The sequence below is a fragment of the Takifugu flavidus genome, chromosome 17, assembly GCF_003711565.1.
Source record: "Takifugu flavidus isolate HTHZ2018 chromosome 17, ASM371156v2, whole genome shotgun sequence".
Taxonomy (NCBI): domain Eukaryota; kingdom Metazoa; phylum Chordata; class Actinopteri; order Tetraodontiformes; family Tetraodontidae; genus Takifugu; species Takifugu flavidus.
In genome coordinates this window covers 5,349,390-5,363,881 of record NC_079536.1, presented here as the reverse complement: position 1 = coordinate 5,363,881, position 14,492 = coordinate 5,349,390, and the positions used below count along the sequence as shown (strand labels likewise).

Below are 14,492 nucleotides of genomic sequence, written 5' to 3'. Positions count from 1 at the left end.
TCCAAGTGCTTTTTTTTTTTTTTTAAAGTCAGATTGATTCTAACAGATGCGTGTTCCGCGTCAAATTCACCTGAGTCATAATTTTATAGTGTTCCGACAGCGTTTTCCTGTTGACTGGAAATCAGCTGTTCGGCCGCTCCTCCCACAATTAATTTCGGTTTTCGCGAACTGAGAGTTAACATCCGACTGGCTTTCTGTCTGTGGTCAGCAGGATTTCAGCCAAAGGAGCGTGTCCCTCCTGTCCACGGCGGGTAGAGTCACATTAGACAGGAAGCAGCGTGGGCAGCCTCCCTGTGTCACCGCCTGCGTCAGACGCCAGGAGGGAGTTTTCCACTGACGAAAAAGGCTGCGCTTCTCGGTAGTCTGCACAGACAAGGGAAGCGCTTCAGCTGGTACGGAGGCTCCGTGCGCCCGGAGAGCCAGACAATAGCACCGAGGAGCTACTGTACGCTCCGCGAGGGTGGGGGGGCACAGAAGCCGTGTTTTATTCGGATTACCTCCACTGTGATCTGCGGCTGTCACCCAGCGTTATTTCGTCCCTAATGGTGATCGGATACTGGAATTGGTGGTGAGTACGAAGCAGGCTGGAGAGTTTGCTGTCGGGGTTATTGGGGTATTTAACCTCAGAGGAGGAGGGGGGGGTATAATCATACTTTATTTTCCTCTCCTTTGTGTTTAAAATCGTGTGATATGTGCGTGATTGTGCGAGGCGATCAAGTGTCGTTTACTTTAAAATAATCACTTTATATTTACTCTCCTTTTTTTAACTTTATTGAAATGATTGCCAACGAGTTTGTGCCAATCACTTTTGCGCGAGGGTTAACCAGAAGGATCAGGGAAATAAAATAACGCAACTTGTCGCTTCAGGCGAGATTCTCCCAATCCGGCTCATCCACTATTGATTTAGATATCAATCACTGATTAATGGTGCTCTGCGTAAACTTCCCAGCTCGGCCGTCGCTGTCAGCGCGGAGTTTTAAATCTATCGGCGCGTTTGGGTTTAATTTTTTCACCCATTCTGTTGTGGATTCGTTTGTGCAAAGTGTTGATGAAGTCGGCTTTGTGTATTCAGTCCGTGTGGAGTTCTTCTCTCTCACCTCCGCGGTGCTGGTGCGCCTCTTGTAACTCGAGCGACTCCTGAAGGCAGTGCATGTGAGCACAGCTGACAGGGCTGCTGTCATTCCAATTTGCATTAATCATGGCGATCGAGAGCTGTGGAACATGGCCCCGATCGTTCCACGTACAGCTTCTTTTTTCCTATGATGATCAATTGAGCGCGCAGACGCCGGTGAACCAGGTGTGCGCGCTTCCATTGTTGGGATTTGTATTATTTTCTCCGCATGTCATCTCCGTTAGCGCGTAAATGCGGCGCGAGTGCCTCAATTGAAGCCGATATTAATGCGTTCGGACGCGAAAATGAGCCATAATCCGAGGTTTCTTTCTTTTCTTGCTGTTGATTGAGCCTCTGAGGGAACGCAGGCGCCTCTAGCGCGACCTCATCCGGATATTTTTTAGAATCATGTTTTCTGGAATCAGGCTACAGAGAACTGAATGATCCTTTGTTTACAGGAAAGGAATATAGCACTTGATGTCGTGAAATCCATGTGCTATCCATTTCCCTGGAATGTGCAGTCAAATAACTCTTTATCTATACTTCTGTGATATGTTATTCCTATTAAGTCTTACAATTTATAACCAATTATCTTCATTCTTGTGAGCCAATTTTGCTGATTTGACTTGAAAAATAAGCATAAATTGCAAATTAAATGAATAAAAGTCCCATCACATCCTAATCAAATGATCCACAGCTAACCTTGTGGTGAGTGCAGCTGTCGGACAGATTAACCGGACCGCCACTTCCTGCGCTGTGCAGGGGACGTTTCACAACCTTGAGAGGCTCCCTCGCTTTCATGTGCGCCTCTATGTAAGTCGTGCCGGGTTCAGACAAGGTTGTCTTTGCCTGCTTCATTTTGGTCACGCAGGATGGCCCCCACACTTTGTGCTCAGAGATGGGTGAAGGGAGGGTGAGCGAGTGTGTGCGTAAGAGAGAGAGAGAGAGAGAGAGAGAGAGACAGTCTGCCACACAGCAGCAGGGAGCTCCCATCTGCTTTGTCTTCTCCCAGCATTCCATGCTGCAAGTGTCCCAGACTGGAGCTTGACCCCTGAACCTGCAGCCACGTCCTCCCTTCCTCCACACACACACACACACACATGCACACATATATAGAGAGAGGATACATGCTGCAATATTGCAAAGGAATTCTTAACTTTGGAGTTGCTCAACTCTGCCTTTGTTTGGAACTGGTCACAGTTCAGGTCTGTCCCTGCACAGATTCTCGCCAGTAGCGCGTAAAACCCTCCTTTCCCAGTAAATCAGTAAGAGAAGAGACTCTCTGACCTGCAGGCCATCGCCCAGCCTGCTTTACAGATTAATGACAGCCGAGCGTGCATCGGCCACACGTGCAAGCTAATACCCTGCCAGGTGTGGCTGCGTGGAGGTAGCTCAGCTGCCTTGTGGGAGTAAGATTTTCCAGTGGTTAGTGGTAGAAAACACATCTGGGTTGGATAGAGCTTGTGTTTCTTTCCCACTACGGGAACGAGCAGCCCTGCCAGGATGGAATTCCTGCGGCTGGGAGACATGACATTATTTATTTGTTTTCGACGGTCCTCCCTCCCATCTTCCCGCTACCTCTGCTTTTACAGCCAGCGTGCACGCGGGTCAAGTCGGAGGGGCAGGATGTTTCAGAGGTGTCGTCACGGCCGGCTCCGGGTCCCGACTGAGGACAACAAGGATCAGGCAGGAGGAAAACGGCAGCTCCTCCAGCAGGCGGAGCGCTTCTGTGCACCGGCTCAGCTGCTGCGTCCTCCCAGCATGCAAGTGTGCTGAAATCCAGCGCCGCCGTCACCTCGCAGCTTTGATCAATTAGCTCCGGCGTTTATAGTGACAGAGAGGGAGGTGAGAAGAACAATACCTAGGGGCCTGGAGGGACGCGAGGCCTGTCCACACACGCCCGCACACAGGCAGGAAGACTCCCAGGCTCATCATTATCACATTTTACGAGCACTTGACTCAGTCAGTTAGTCATTCAGACACTGCGTCGGGGCTGTCAGCACGTCATGTCAATGCTCTCTGCCGGCTAAGTTTACCCGGACTTGTTGCTGCCACCCACACGGTTATCGGAGGCAAAATAGGCCAGACAGGTGGCGGAACAGGGAAAAGTCAACTCTGACTTGTCCTGTTGAGCAGACGGGGGCAGAGGGGGCACGCTAGACTGGATGCTGCCTCTGCACGTGTTCCCAGCTGCACAGATCGTTTCTGGATTCTCCTGGACCTTTAAAGGCGTTAGGATTAGAAGGGGGGCAGCCAGAAATCCCATTTATCTAGGTGATTAGTAATTATTCACCTCCAATTTCCACTAGTAAACATCATTTAATTATAAAGTTTTCAATCAGTCTGTCAAACAACTCAGGATTCATCTTCAGAAGCTGAAATAAAGATCATTTGGGATCCTGTCTGATTAACCGTGCGCAGCCAAAAGGATCCAAAATAATCTCATTCCTCTGACATAGTTATGCATCTGACTTGCTGTGTAGCGCTTCTGGTGACAAATCCCCCCGCTGGAGATTTATCTGCCCAACGCCGTGACAACCGGCTGGGGAGCACCTCGGCGGCTGCGTTCTTTATCTGCCTGCCTGTGCGCGGTTGATGGAATGACAGTGATGCATAATTTAGCGCGCGGAGAAAACACGCTGCGCTTCCCTCTCCGCCTCGGCTGTCCGATCACATCCATTCTCCATTCGGAGGAGACAGTTGCAGGCACTGCTTTTTCCCCGGGAGCTGCCTGTGAATTCTTTTATCTGCTGTCTTTTCCCTGCATTCCTCCTCTTGCAAATGAGTCAATGCACAATTGTCTCCCCCCCAGAATCCTCGGTCCCTTGTTCTTCCTTCTCCTTGCTCTCTTGGCCTTGTTCGGGGAATGAGCAGGCTGAGAAGCTCCAGATTGACTACAAGCCGTCCCCTTGCCGGGATTAACCTCTCGCCATTGTTTCTGCCCGTTGAACAGGATTAACAAATCAATGTGTCAGGTAGACTGCAGTCAAGAGACAATGACCCAGTTCTGACACCGCTGCCTCCTCCTCTATCCCTTTCCTGCTCTTCTGCCTCACTGCAGATTCTAATTAAAAAGACTTTGCTTAGCTGGCGCCCTGCACTCCCTCGAGGATGCCTCGCAGCTTTGTTTTCCTTTTTTTCCCTTACGTGCAGAGGGTGGTTTGGGAGAGATGGCAAAAAAAAATAAAAAAAAATAAGAGAAGGCGAACCCGTGTGCGTTTCCTCACGCTGGAGCAGCGTGCCAAATACACTTGTTGTCCAGCTAAGTTATTACATCAGGAAGTGTGGCGATATTAGCAGCTGTGAATGGCATTTCCACAAATGTCTCCCACTGGGTCACTAATCTGAAATATGCCTGTGGTCAAAGATGTGAAAAAGCAGTTTTGCTTGTTGTGTATGAGCAGCTCTGACCTACTACAGGGTGAGTTATTCATCTTATGTGCACAGTAACCAATAATATCTGACTCCAGCCGTCCTAGTAAACCTGCATGTGTGCATGTAGAGGAATGAAGCTCCTGTCCTTGACTCTGATGTCTTTTTAAAAACCTACGTCAGAGAGCGCCGCTTTTGCATAATTGCTCCACACTGCTTGCTGAAAATGACCCCCTCCTTGCATACTTGGGCGGATTTTTTCTCTCTCTTCTGACTGCTGACACTTGCATAATACCCTGATAAGAAAAGCAGCCATGCAGGCGACCCATAGCGTTGCTTTAGAGCCATTGGATCACCCGGCATGGGTGTGTCCTGCTCTTTACGCACATACAACAGATGATCTGTGAGCAGGCTGATGATAAGCCGTGTTTGGTCTAGAAGCTGACGTGTTTGGGACGTAAATTTCACTAATTTGAAGGTTTCTCCTTCGCAGCTGCCTCCCTAAAAACGTCTAACGAGCCGAAGATGAAACAATAAGCGCCGCAATGACATTCGGTGGTTCCCTATAAACATTTGTACAAAACGGGAGGTTTTGCCAAGCAAATATTTGAACACGCAAAACTAAAAATAACTGATAGATGGATGCGCAGCTGCGAGGGATTTGGCCAGAATCCCGAGGAGGATAAACAGTTTGATGTTAAAATGATGACTTTATGTGTAGTGTAAAAAGCTTTCTTTCCCATTCCACATCATCAATGGGAGTGCCTTTTGGACAAGCGCCCAAGCATGTCTCCCCTCTCTGCTCAGTCCCTTCCACCCACACATCCACCCAGCCCCTCCCTCCCATTTAGGCCTGCAGAAACTCTGCTGGCGATTCGACAATGGCCCCTCTTGTCCAGCAGGCACCTCGCCTTCTCAGGAAACGTGCGAAACATCCTCTCTGTTGTCATGACGCATCCGCTACCGCCTCCAGGTGCTGTTTGGGAATTCACACGCATTGGGTGATGTCACGGCAGCACCGGAATGTGTGTCGTGCAGCGCCGAACGTCCGCACGGTGCGTCAGATTCGGAAAGAATGATCTTTAAACCACAAGTTTGAATTCACAAACAGAAAGATCTGGACAGGTAATAAGGATGTGGTGGTTAGGGCCTAGATGCTTATATAACGATCGCTTGTTCGCATCTGTGCCTGGTCCCTCCTGGCAATCAATGCATTTGCAGAGCTGATGAGATTAAGAAGAGGTTGAAGGGTCCAGTAATTGTTGACTTATGTGAATTGGCCTGATTGATTGCTTCCTGTTCTGTGGTTTATTACTACTTCCAGCAGCATGTAGCGCGAGCCAGAGATGCGCCTGCTCTGGTCTCAGATGGCCAAGCACAGGGCTGCTAATATCAATAACATTTGAAACCTCTCTGTAGCTTCCGTGCAGCCTTAACGTCAAGGTCGTCCTATCTCTTTGCTCTTTTCTGCAGATTATTCCAGCTAGCACCATGAGCGGGCTTCTCAAGAGGAAGTTCGAGGAGGTGGACGAGGACCCGTGCTACTCCTCACCCTCCTCCCTCTCCTCAGCCGGCTCAGGCTGGGACTCGGAGGGGGAGAGCTGCTACTCAGACACCCTGGATTCCAATCCCAGCAACCCGAGCTCCCCAGCAACAAACTATAACAGTGAGTACTACTCTTCCAGCATCGCCACTCATCTGCTCTGACCTGATGAGAGCTTCCAATGCATTTTCTTGCCCCATGTTTTCTGCTCCACCAAGACTTAAACTGCAACCTTGTAAATATGAGGTGGTGAAATATGAAGACAGCTCTTAGCCTGTGAACCCAGTCACAGATACAATGTCGCACCCCTTTTAATTTTATGCCCTGAAGTTGTGAAACAGCTAATCACATTATGCAGCATCTGCTCACGCTGCACCCTCGCCGTCCGTGAAGAGCCTCACCTTTCCGTCAGAGATCTGGTGCGAGCGTCTTTCTTATTTTCCGCCTGCACGCGGACGCATCTGCTCGCCATTTGGGGAGCGGTTGGATGGGAGAGTGATTGAAGGGTTAAGGGCAAACACAGTTGTGAGGTTTCCAGGGTGCTGGTGCAGGAAGACAGGAAGAGAAGGGTGGCTGGTTGCCAGGACTGGAAACACACAGAGCCTTGTCTGAAGCCCAGGCGTGCACCCAGCACAGGTGCTGAAAGAGGCTGGGCGAAGGGATACAAAAGGGAGCGGGGGTGGGGGGTTGTTGGCTAATGAAGAAAAGAAGGCATGCAGAGACATTTGAAAGAACAGATTGTGCAGACCATTTAAAATCTGCTGTTTGTGTTGGAGCGAAAGTTGTCATCCGTTGTGAATTAAACTGCTAAAAACAGCCAGCACAGCTATTATTTATGGCGAGGTGTCATTTGCCTCCTGTAAGTGTCAAAAGCCCGAGTGGATTTGATGGATGTGAAGCTGAGACTGGCAGTTTCTTTATTACCCCCCGTGACAGATCAGACGGTACAGTGGGGCCATTGTCTGCACCTGCGTCGGGCTGAAAGGCTGATTCTGCTGCGCCGCGCTGCAGTTATCGCCTATTTTCTTTCCCATCTGCTTTTTTTTGCGGATAATTGTTCCGGGTGGGGCCAAGCAAAACACCACGTCTGAGAAAATAGGAGTTCCCCACCGCAAAATAAAAGTAATCCTCCGCACATGTGGCGACTTCAGCGGAGGAAAAACTTTGAATATTCCTGGGCAGTTCAAATGGAATTTCTAAGCAAACTTGAATAATTGATTGAGTTCTTTCCACACGTGCTTCCACTTTGGTTTCCATATGGGTTTTATGTGCGTGTGCATGTGTTTGTCTGGAGAGGTTTGACTCCCGTCCCGTCTGTGGGAACCGTCGGTGACAGGCAATTTTCCCTTTCAGTCTCCACCTTTTCCGGCAGCCCCGAAAAATCCTGTCACCAGCTTGTGATTCCGGTGATTCCGTCTCTGTTTTGGCAACCGAGGGGAAATTCCTGGGCTTAAAAAAAAGAAGACAACAAGCCGGTTTAAAAGGATTCTTGTTAGTTCTGCTCTCGCTTAACAGGCTGAAAATGTGCAAGGCTCTCATTAGCTGTGTTTTAATGGGCTGCAGGATAAGGATCCATTAAGGACCGGCGCAATGAATCAGAGGGGTGTTCCTGACACTCTGCTCAGCGGGGTTTGCGCACTAGACAATTAGTGGAGCTTTGCGCCATCTAGTGGCGCATAAAAGTAGCATTTGAAAGAAAAATACATTTTTGGTTGACGTGTATTTAAAATGCATCTTTTTCCCTCTGTAGCAACATCCATCCCAAAGAAAGCGAAAAAGGCGCGGCGGGGCAATGTGACCTTTGACCAGGTGACCGTCTTCTTCTTCCCGCGTTGCCAAGGATTCACCAGCGTCCCCAGTCGAGGAGGATGCACCCTTGGCATGCAGCAGCGCCACAGTGTGCTCCGCACGTACACTCTGGCCGAGTTTGCCGTGGAGCAGCGCCTCCTCCGCCGCGAAAAGCTCCTCAACAGACTCAGAGAGGAGAAGCTGGAAGCTCTAAAGATGATGGTGAGCAATTCAGCTTCAGGCGTACAAAGTTGGCGCAAACGATCGTGGTTTAACCCTCGTCCTTCTCCTCAGCTGACCAAGAACGGTACTCAGGAGAGCGCAGAGGCCGAGCAGCTGACGGTGGACGACATCCCCGAACACGATGTCGACATCAGCGGCGCCAACCTGGACGAGGGCTCCTTCCTGCAGCCGTACACTCCCAAACGCCGGTACGCACTGCTCAAAGCGGCCGGCGTGAAAAAGATCGATAAGGAGGAGAAGAAGCAACTTCATGAGCTGAGGATCTCGAGGGAGAACTGCGGCTGCGACTGCCAGGGCTTCTGTGACCCGGAGACATGTGGCTGCAGCCTGGCTGGCATCAAGTGTCAGGTAAGAGCCGCAAGAATATCACTGGGCTGTCTGACAAAACCGCCCGTGACTAACAGAACCTTGGCTCCTCACAGATGGATCATTCCTTTTTCCCATGTGGCTGCACGAGGGACGGCTGCGGCAACACGGAAGGTCGCATCGAGTTCAACCCCAACAGGGTCCAAACGCATTACATCCACACTATCATGAAGCTGGAGCTGGAGAAGACCAGGGAGGAGAATAAAGAGAGAAACTTGAAAAGTTCCGCCTCTCCGCCAGCGTCGGCCTTCCCTTTGGGCTCGGAACTGGTGGCGACTGGTGAGAACAGCTGCAGCAGCGACATGGCGGAGTCGGACACTTCGGGACAGACCGAGGACTCCGAGGCGGGCGAGAGCCTCCTCGGGCATCACAGCCGGCTGGAAATTGATGGGGATGACAGCGGGATCCGTGCAGAAAAGTGCCGCGAAGAAAGGCAAGAACAGCAGTCGTCCACGGAGGCTTTCAGTAGCTTTAGCATGGTGGACTTCGCCGATGAAAACGACAATATCCACGCTGGACTGTTGGACTCTGCGGGCGACCACACGGACAATCGAGCCACAGCGGCTTCAGAACTCTTGGACGAGAACGCCAACCAGGCGAACGCCCTGTTCCATTGCAGTAGCGTGCCGCGCACGCCCTCGCCCTCGGTCGACCGCTCTGCGAGCTACAACATGGACCTGAGCCTTTCCTCGGAGTCAGACCTGGAGTTCTTTGACGGTTTCCCCTGCTTGGGGCCCAGCTCGCTCTACAACTCCCTCAAAGAATACGAACACATGGACAACTTGTTTCACTTTCAACTGCCTAGTTATCCCAGCCTCCCACCGGGAAGCGACCCGGGGACGTGCCTCTTGGAGTCACTGATTGGCCTTTCAGAGTCCGTCCCAGAACCCCCCGCCGCTTTTACGGACAATCAGCTGTTGGAGGAAGCCATGGAATTGTCTGTGATGGAATCTGTGAAAGTCTGAGGAAATTTCTGTGGACAGTGCAAGAAAGTAAGAGGGGTACCGAACACGCACACGAAACGTCAGTGTTGAGCGATGCGGGTGGAAGCTGTGATTTCCTGCTTGCCTGAAATGTTAGAATCCAGACTTGCCTTCAAAATGTTAGCAAAGCGGTTAGAGATTCCTGCCGTGTGAGATGGCAGCTCGTGATTCAAGATTGAATATTAAAAAAAAAAAAAATAAGGACGTGAAGCATAAGGTCACGCCCGTAGAACCCGATGCCGGCCCTCACTTCCCAAGTAAGCTTATCGAACCAAACCGCCACCAACCACTCGCCATTTAACAGGAAATGGGCTCTCAGCGGGGCCAGGGTGGGGATCTCAACACAGCTGAATGTGCACCTCAGGGATATTTTTCTAGCTTTTGGAGGCAGCGTGTGGCGACCATTGCTCTGATGGCCTTCATACGAAAACCAAGTCAAACCATAATGTAGTCCAGCTCATGTCCTCCCTTTTGGACCCCACTCAGATGCTGAGGATCTCCCTAAAGGGTCTAACATGGTACAAAAATATCCCTCTAAAAGCTCCTCGATTAGCACTTTATCTGCGGAAGTAGTTCTAGGCATTGTTTCGCTCGCGTGGGGTCGATTCAACAGTTTGCCACTAAATTTTCTTATTTATGAGCCAGATCATTCAAAAAATGTTCACACCATCACAAATCTGTGGCTGTGTTTTCTGAGTTGCTTTTGTTTCTAAGTTATTTCCTTTTCAATGAGTTCTATTTATTTCAGACAAAGCCTAATTTCACTCGGTAAGCACTGTGGTTTGACGTTTTCACCTGAAAGTGCAATCTTCCTCTCATTTAATTTTATTTTTTTCCACCACACATGTGTATGTAGGTGTTGCTACGGGAAACGGGACCACGGGTCCAACAGAAAGTATTTAATATCTATTCACTTGTTTCACTTGTTCATTTAACATTTGTTTTTGGTAAGTTATTTTGTCATCATTTCATTAATTATTTAATTTAAGTCTCTTTTTTGGCAATATAACGGGGTGTTGAAGTTTACTGGATGTGCCTGCTTATCAGGGGAAGCCGAGGCTTCCTTTTAAGCTTTGGGACTGAAAACTGTGGAATCTCCCTAATCACTGAAACTAAATTGTGCATCTATTGTGTTGCTGCCTACAATGTAACCTTAGAGAATTAGACTAATATTTTGTAACTAACTTATGCAGGTTGGAGAAAGTAGAAAAAAAAAGACTTCTAATCACTTACAAATTGAATATTTTATTAAGTCAAATGAGTCATTTTCAATCTGGGACAAACTTTGTAATATATATGAATTATAGAGAAAGGTATACTTATGGAGGTTATTAATCTCCCATGTTCTGAGTATTTTTCGTAGGCGAACTTATGGTATGAGATTTTTAGCAAAATGCCACTAAAACTAAATTGCAAAGATCTATTTGATTGTATTCTGAACCCTTCAGAAGTCTGTGACTTGGGCTATAAATTACACATTGTAAAAGGGGGTTTCTGTGGATAGAAGTTGCATATATTATACAATCTTTTATTGCGCACTGACCCCTGGAAATTGAAGAGCTGCCTCAATTGGTTTCGAGCGAGAACCTACAGAGGCGATGGTGAGGTCACGGGTGAGCGGTTGAGGACACTAGAGCGTTTCTGTACATATCTCACCCTTCCTACAGCTGTTCACGCAGCCTTTCTGGACCCTTTACAACATAATGCATGCAGGTCCTGTTTGTTAAAGATGTTCTGATTAATTGTATACTTTGAAAAGTGCCCAGCGCACGTCGGAAATGTATTATTCGCTTTTTTTTGCCTTTTTGTTTTTTAAAATTCCTAATCTAATGGGTGTACCAAGCCACGAAGAGGGCACTGATTTTTACAAGCAAACTGTTGTTTCTCTTGTACAAAATCCATCAATTCCCATGAAGAAATGGCAACAGTGAGTGTTTATCGATGTAATGTATTACAGTACAGCTTTTTTAAAATCCTTATTTTCAAAGAACGTGTCTTACTTGTTTTTTGCCTTTTGCGTTGTACATAATTCTGCTTGAATGGTCCTGCAGAGCAAACAAAGCTGCTTTATTTTTTACATAATTCACACTTAAACCCGCTGTTGAAGAACAGTTTCTGTCATCTTAGTCATTTCAACAGCCCGCCCCTCTGAATAATAAAGATGTTTTTTTTAAATCCTCCAGGCTGTTTTTGTCAAGATTTTTCCCCTTTTTTGAAAATAGAATGGTGGAATAACAGTTGGAAAGTTAAATATCCTGGTTGTCTGCGCCACCCTCATCCCTTGTTGGTTGTTTTGAGACAAGAATTCCTCTTTATTTGGCTTTTTATTTGCAGCTTTTTTATTCGTTGGCTCTGTGTGACAGAATGGTTCACTAGGGGTGGCAAACCTGGAAAACAAAGACAAACATTAGAAAAAGGTGAAAATATATCATTTAGACTTTATAGCAAAGGCGAAGGACGCTCACAGAGTAGACCCAGTCGACGAAGGAAGACACTCTGGTGAAGACGGTGGGCTTTCGCACTTGGTTGCAACTTCCGGAGGGAGCGTAGCTGGCAATACCGTGGACCCTCCAGGCTCCGTCCACAAAACAGTTCAGGGGACCTCCAGAGTCGCCCTGGAGGACCAGCAGCAGCAACACAATAGAGCAGACGGTCCAGTGTGAAGACTGCACAGATGCTTGCCTTTATTGTTCCATGAGCACAAAAGCTTACCAAGTAAATGACCACCTGAAATATTTTAACGTCCTCCCAAAGGTCCACAGTACACCTTTCAGTAAACACTGCCTTTATAGTGTGGAGCTTTCTACGTGATATTTGCAGTTTGCCTTCAAATTCTGTGCCCAAAGACAAGATTTGGGACCCTTAAGAATCTGTGTTCTGTCTCAAAAGAATGATCCATTCCATATTTTTAGATGTTCCTCTGATCTGATAGGCGCAATTCCTTATGTAGTGTAAACATGCAGCGCTTTCTTTGATATGTGTGCAACTATTAATAAGTTTACTGTGAAATTAGAACCATATCTTCACTTTTAATCAAGTGTCTGTAGCTTAAACACTTCTGCATGCATGCCTCCTCTGGACAGTAAACACCAGTGCTGTCTGGTACCTGGCATCCAGCCACGACTCCATCCCCTCCAGCACACACCATCGTCTCCAGAGCGATGCTTCCCCACCACTCAGGCTGGGAACAGATGGAATGTTCCACCACAGGTAGAGGAGCCACTTGCAGGATTGAAGGTGTGGTGCCCCAATCTGTGGAAAAGAGTCAGAGAAGATGGATGACTATTATCTAGACTACACAGAGGGCCCAATATTGTATTTAGTCTCACAGTCCATGCGGCCCCAGCCAGTGATGTAACAGGTGAAGCCATGAGGCAACGTCTGATGGGCATAAGGAAGTCTTGCAAAAGACGTGTAGCCATTGTCATAGATAGGTTCAGCTAGCTTCAAAATAGCAATATCGTTTCTAGATGAAAAAGAGGACAATGTTTAACAACTCACACTGAGGATTTGTTTTTAAGAAGGGATGTAATTTTCTGTCACTTTACCCATTCCCAAGGTCACCGGTCCACCCAGGGTGGACAATGATCCTTTCTACAGGAAGAAACTGCTCGCTCCCTTCCTCCTCATCCAGGTTATACTCGCCCGCCACCACTCGGTACTGTCGAGGGTCTGAGCTGATGAGGATGGGAGAGACACAAACACGCTGCGTTTACGTCGCAGGAATGCACTCAGGTGTTGTACAAGTGGGCGGAGTTAAGGCTCATAGGTGATCTGACCTGAGGATGCAGTGAGCAGCAGTCATGATGTGGTAAGAGTTAAAGATAGAGCCTCCACAGATGTGGCCGAAGAACCCCTCACCATAAGAATCCAGCTGAAGAGAGATCTGAAAGGGTGGAAATAGACCCACAGGAGGTCAGAGTTTCTCGTTTCTGGAAAAAGAATCAATAATTTGAGCGACTGATTATTACCTGCCATTTCCAGGTTTTGGGCGCTGCATTCTGGCCTCCAACCACCCTACCATTGTCCACCTCATGAATAGGAGGCGGTTTAGCACAAATCAGCCCTGTGGGGAACACAAGAACATGAGAACACAGCAGCCCTGGAAAGGTCATGTTTTTCCAGACTTACCAATGCAGGACAGGAAAGCCACAAGCCAAATCATGTTGAAGTACTGTGGAACCCTGACAGTGGTTGGTATTTATACTGGTTTGAAACTGGAAGACCTTCATGAAGTGTTGGACAACAGATAACCTGCCAAAGCTTCAATCTTTTAGATAAATGAGGATTTCTTGCTTTCCTGGACATATAAATAAAATGCATTGAACCAATTGTTTTCTCTTTAAAAATGCAATCTCTAAATTAGAAATATCTGAAAATCTATCATTATTGTGCTATTATTTATTAAAAAAAACAGTTTGTTATCAGGTGGGAAAAGAGCAGATGATTTCACATGGTTGAGAAATGTTCGATAGCTTAAATTACTCATTGACAAGGTTTCACAATGTGTCTACAGAATAGAACTATACTAACCTACAAGGGAGGAAAATGATGGACATTGTTAGAAAATCTGTATTTTATAATCTGATATTATCATTGGATGCTATTGCCAAGCTTGTGCATATACATATATAACAAATGGTATTAATATTAATGCTACAAAGAAGGGTTTCAAACGTTTTATCCCCAAACATGCCCCTCTTTGTTCCCAGGCAACCTCGGAGAACGCTTTCAAGGAAAGCTAATCAAACACCGCTCGCTAGATACCATACGAGACGCTCGATTTTTCTGTCATCATCACTTCTTAGTTTTGTCTGATCGTCTGAGTGCTTGCTGTGTCTCGCAGCTGTTGGTACCAGCAGTTAGAAGTAGCTGTGTAGTTTTACGGTCTCTCTGTCCTATTGACTTTTATGGTCTGGAGCTTCTCTGCGGCTTTATTTCCCGTATAGACAACAGTAAACGACTGAGTGTCCGATCATGCTTGAATTGTGTCTGTACACTTAGTTGGTAGCAGTCGTCTGGCACAATTGTTACTGTTCTTCTTATGTCTGTTGTGTTCTGCTACTATTGTTGGATATCTCTGGAC

At 47.5% G+C, this 14,492-nt stretch overlaps 2 protein-coding genes across 2 annotated transcripts; one reads left to right on the top strand and one right to left on the bottom strand.

Moving 5' to 3' along the window:
- The first annotated feature begins 200 nt into the window (after positions 1-200).
- Positions 201-11,586, top strand: csrnp1b (cysteine-serine-rich nuclear protein 1b). The gene is made up of 5 exons (XM_057012883.1): positions 201-568; positions 5,957-6,149; positions 7,777-8,036; positions 8,109-8,405; positions 8,480-11,586. The coding sequence occupies exons 2-5, from the start codon at positions 5,975-5,977 to the stop codon at positions 9,386-9,388; spliced, it is 1,641 nt and encodes a 546-aa protein (XP_056868863.1). The 5' UTR covers positions 201-568; positions 5,957-5,974; the 3' UTR covers positions 9,389-11,586.
- LOC130513810 (elastase-1-like) lies at positions 10,400-13,602 on the bottom strand. Its single transcript, XM_057012886.1, has 8 exons — positions 13,538-13,602; positions 13,378-13,472; positions 13,186-13,292; positions 12,955-13,083; positions 12,736-12,872; positions 12,513-12,658; positions 11,872-12,021; positions 10,400-11,793 (listed from the first exon to the last, which is right to left on the bottom strand). The coding sequence occupies exons 1-8, from the start codon at positions 13,569-13,571 to the stop codon at positions 11,779-11,781; spliced, it is 813 nt and encodes a 270-aa protein (XP_056868866.1). The 5' UTR covers positions 13,572-13,602; the 3' UTR covers positions 10,400-11,778.
- Between the last annotated feature and the right edge of the window lie 890 nt (positions 13,603-14,492).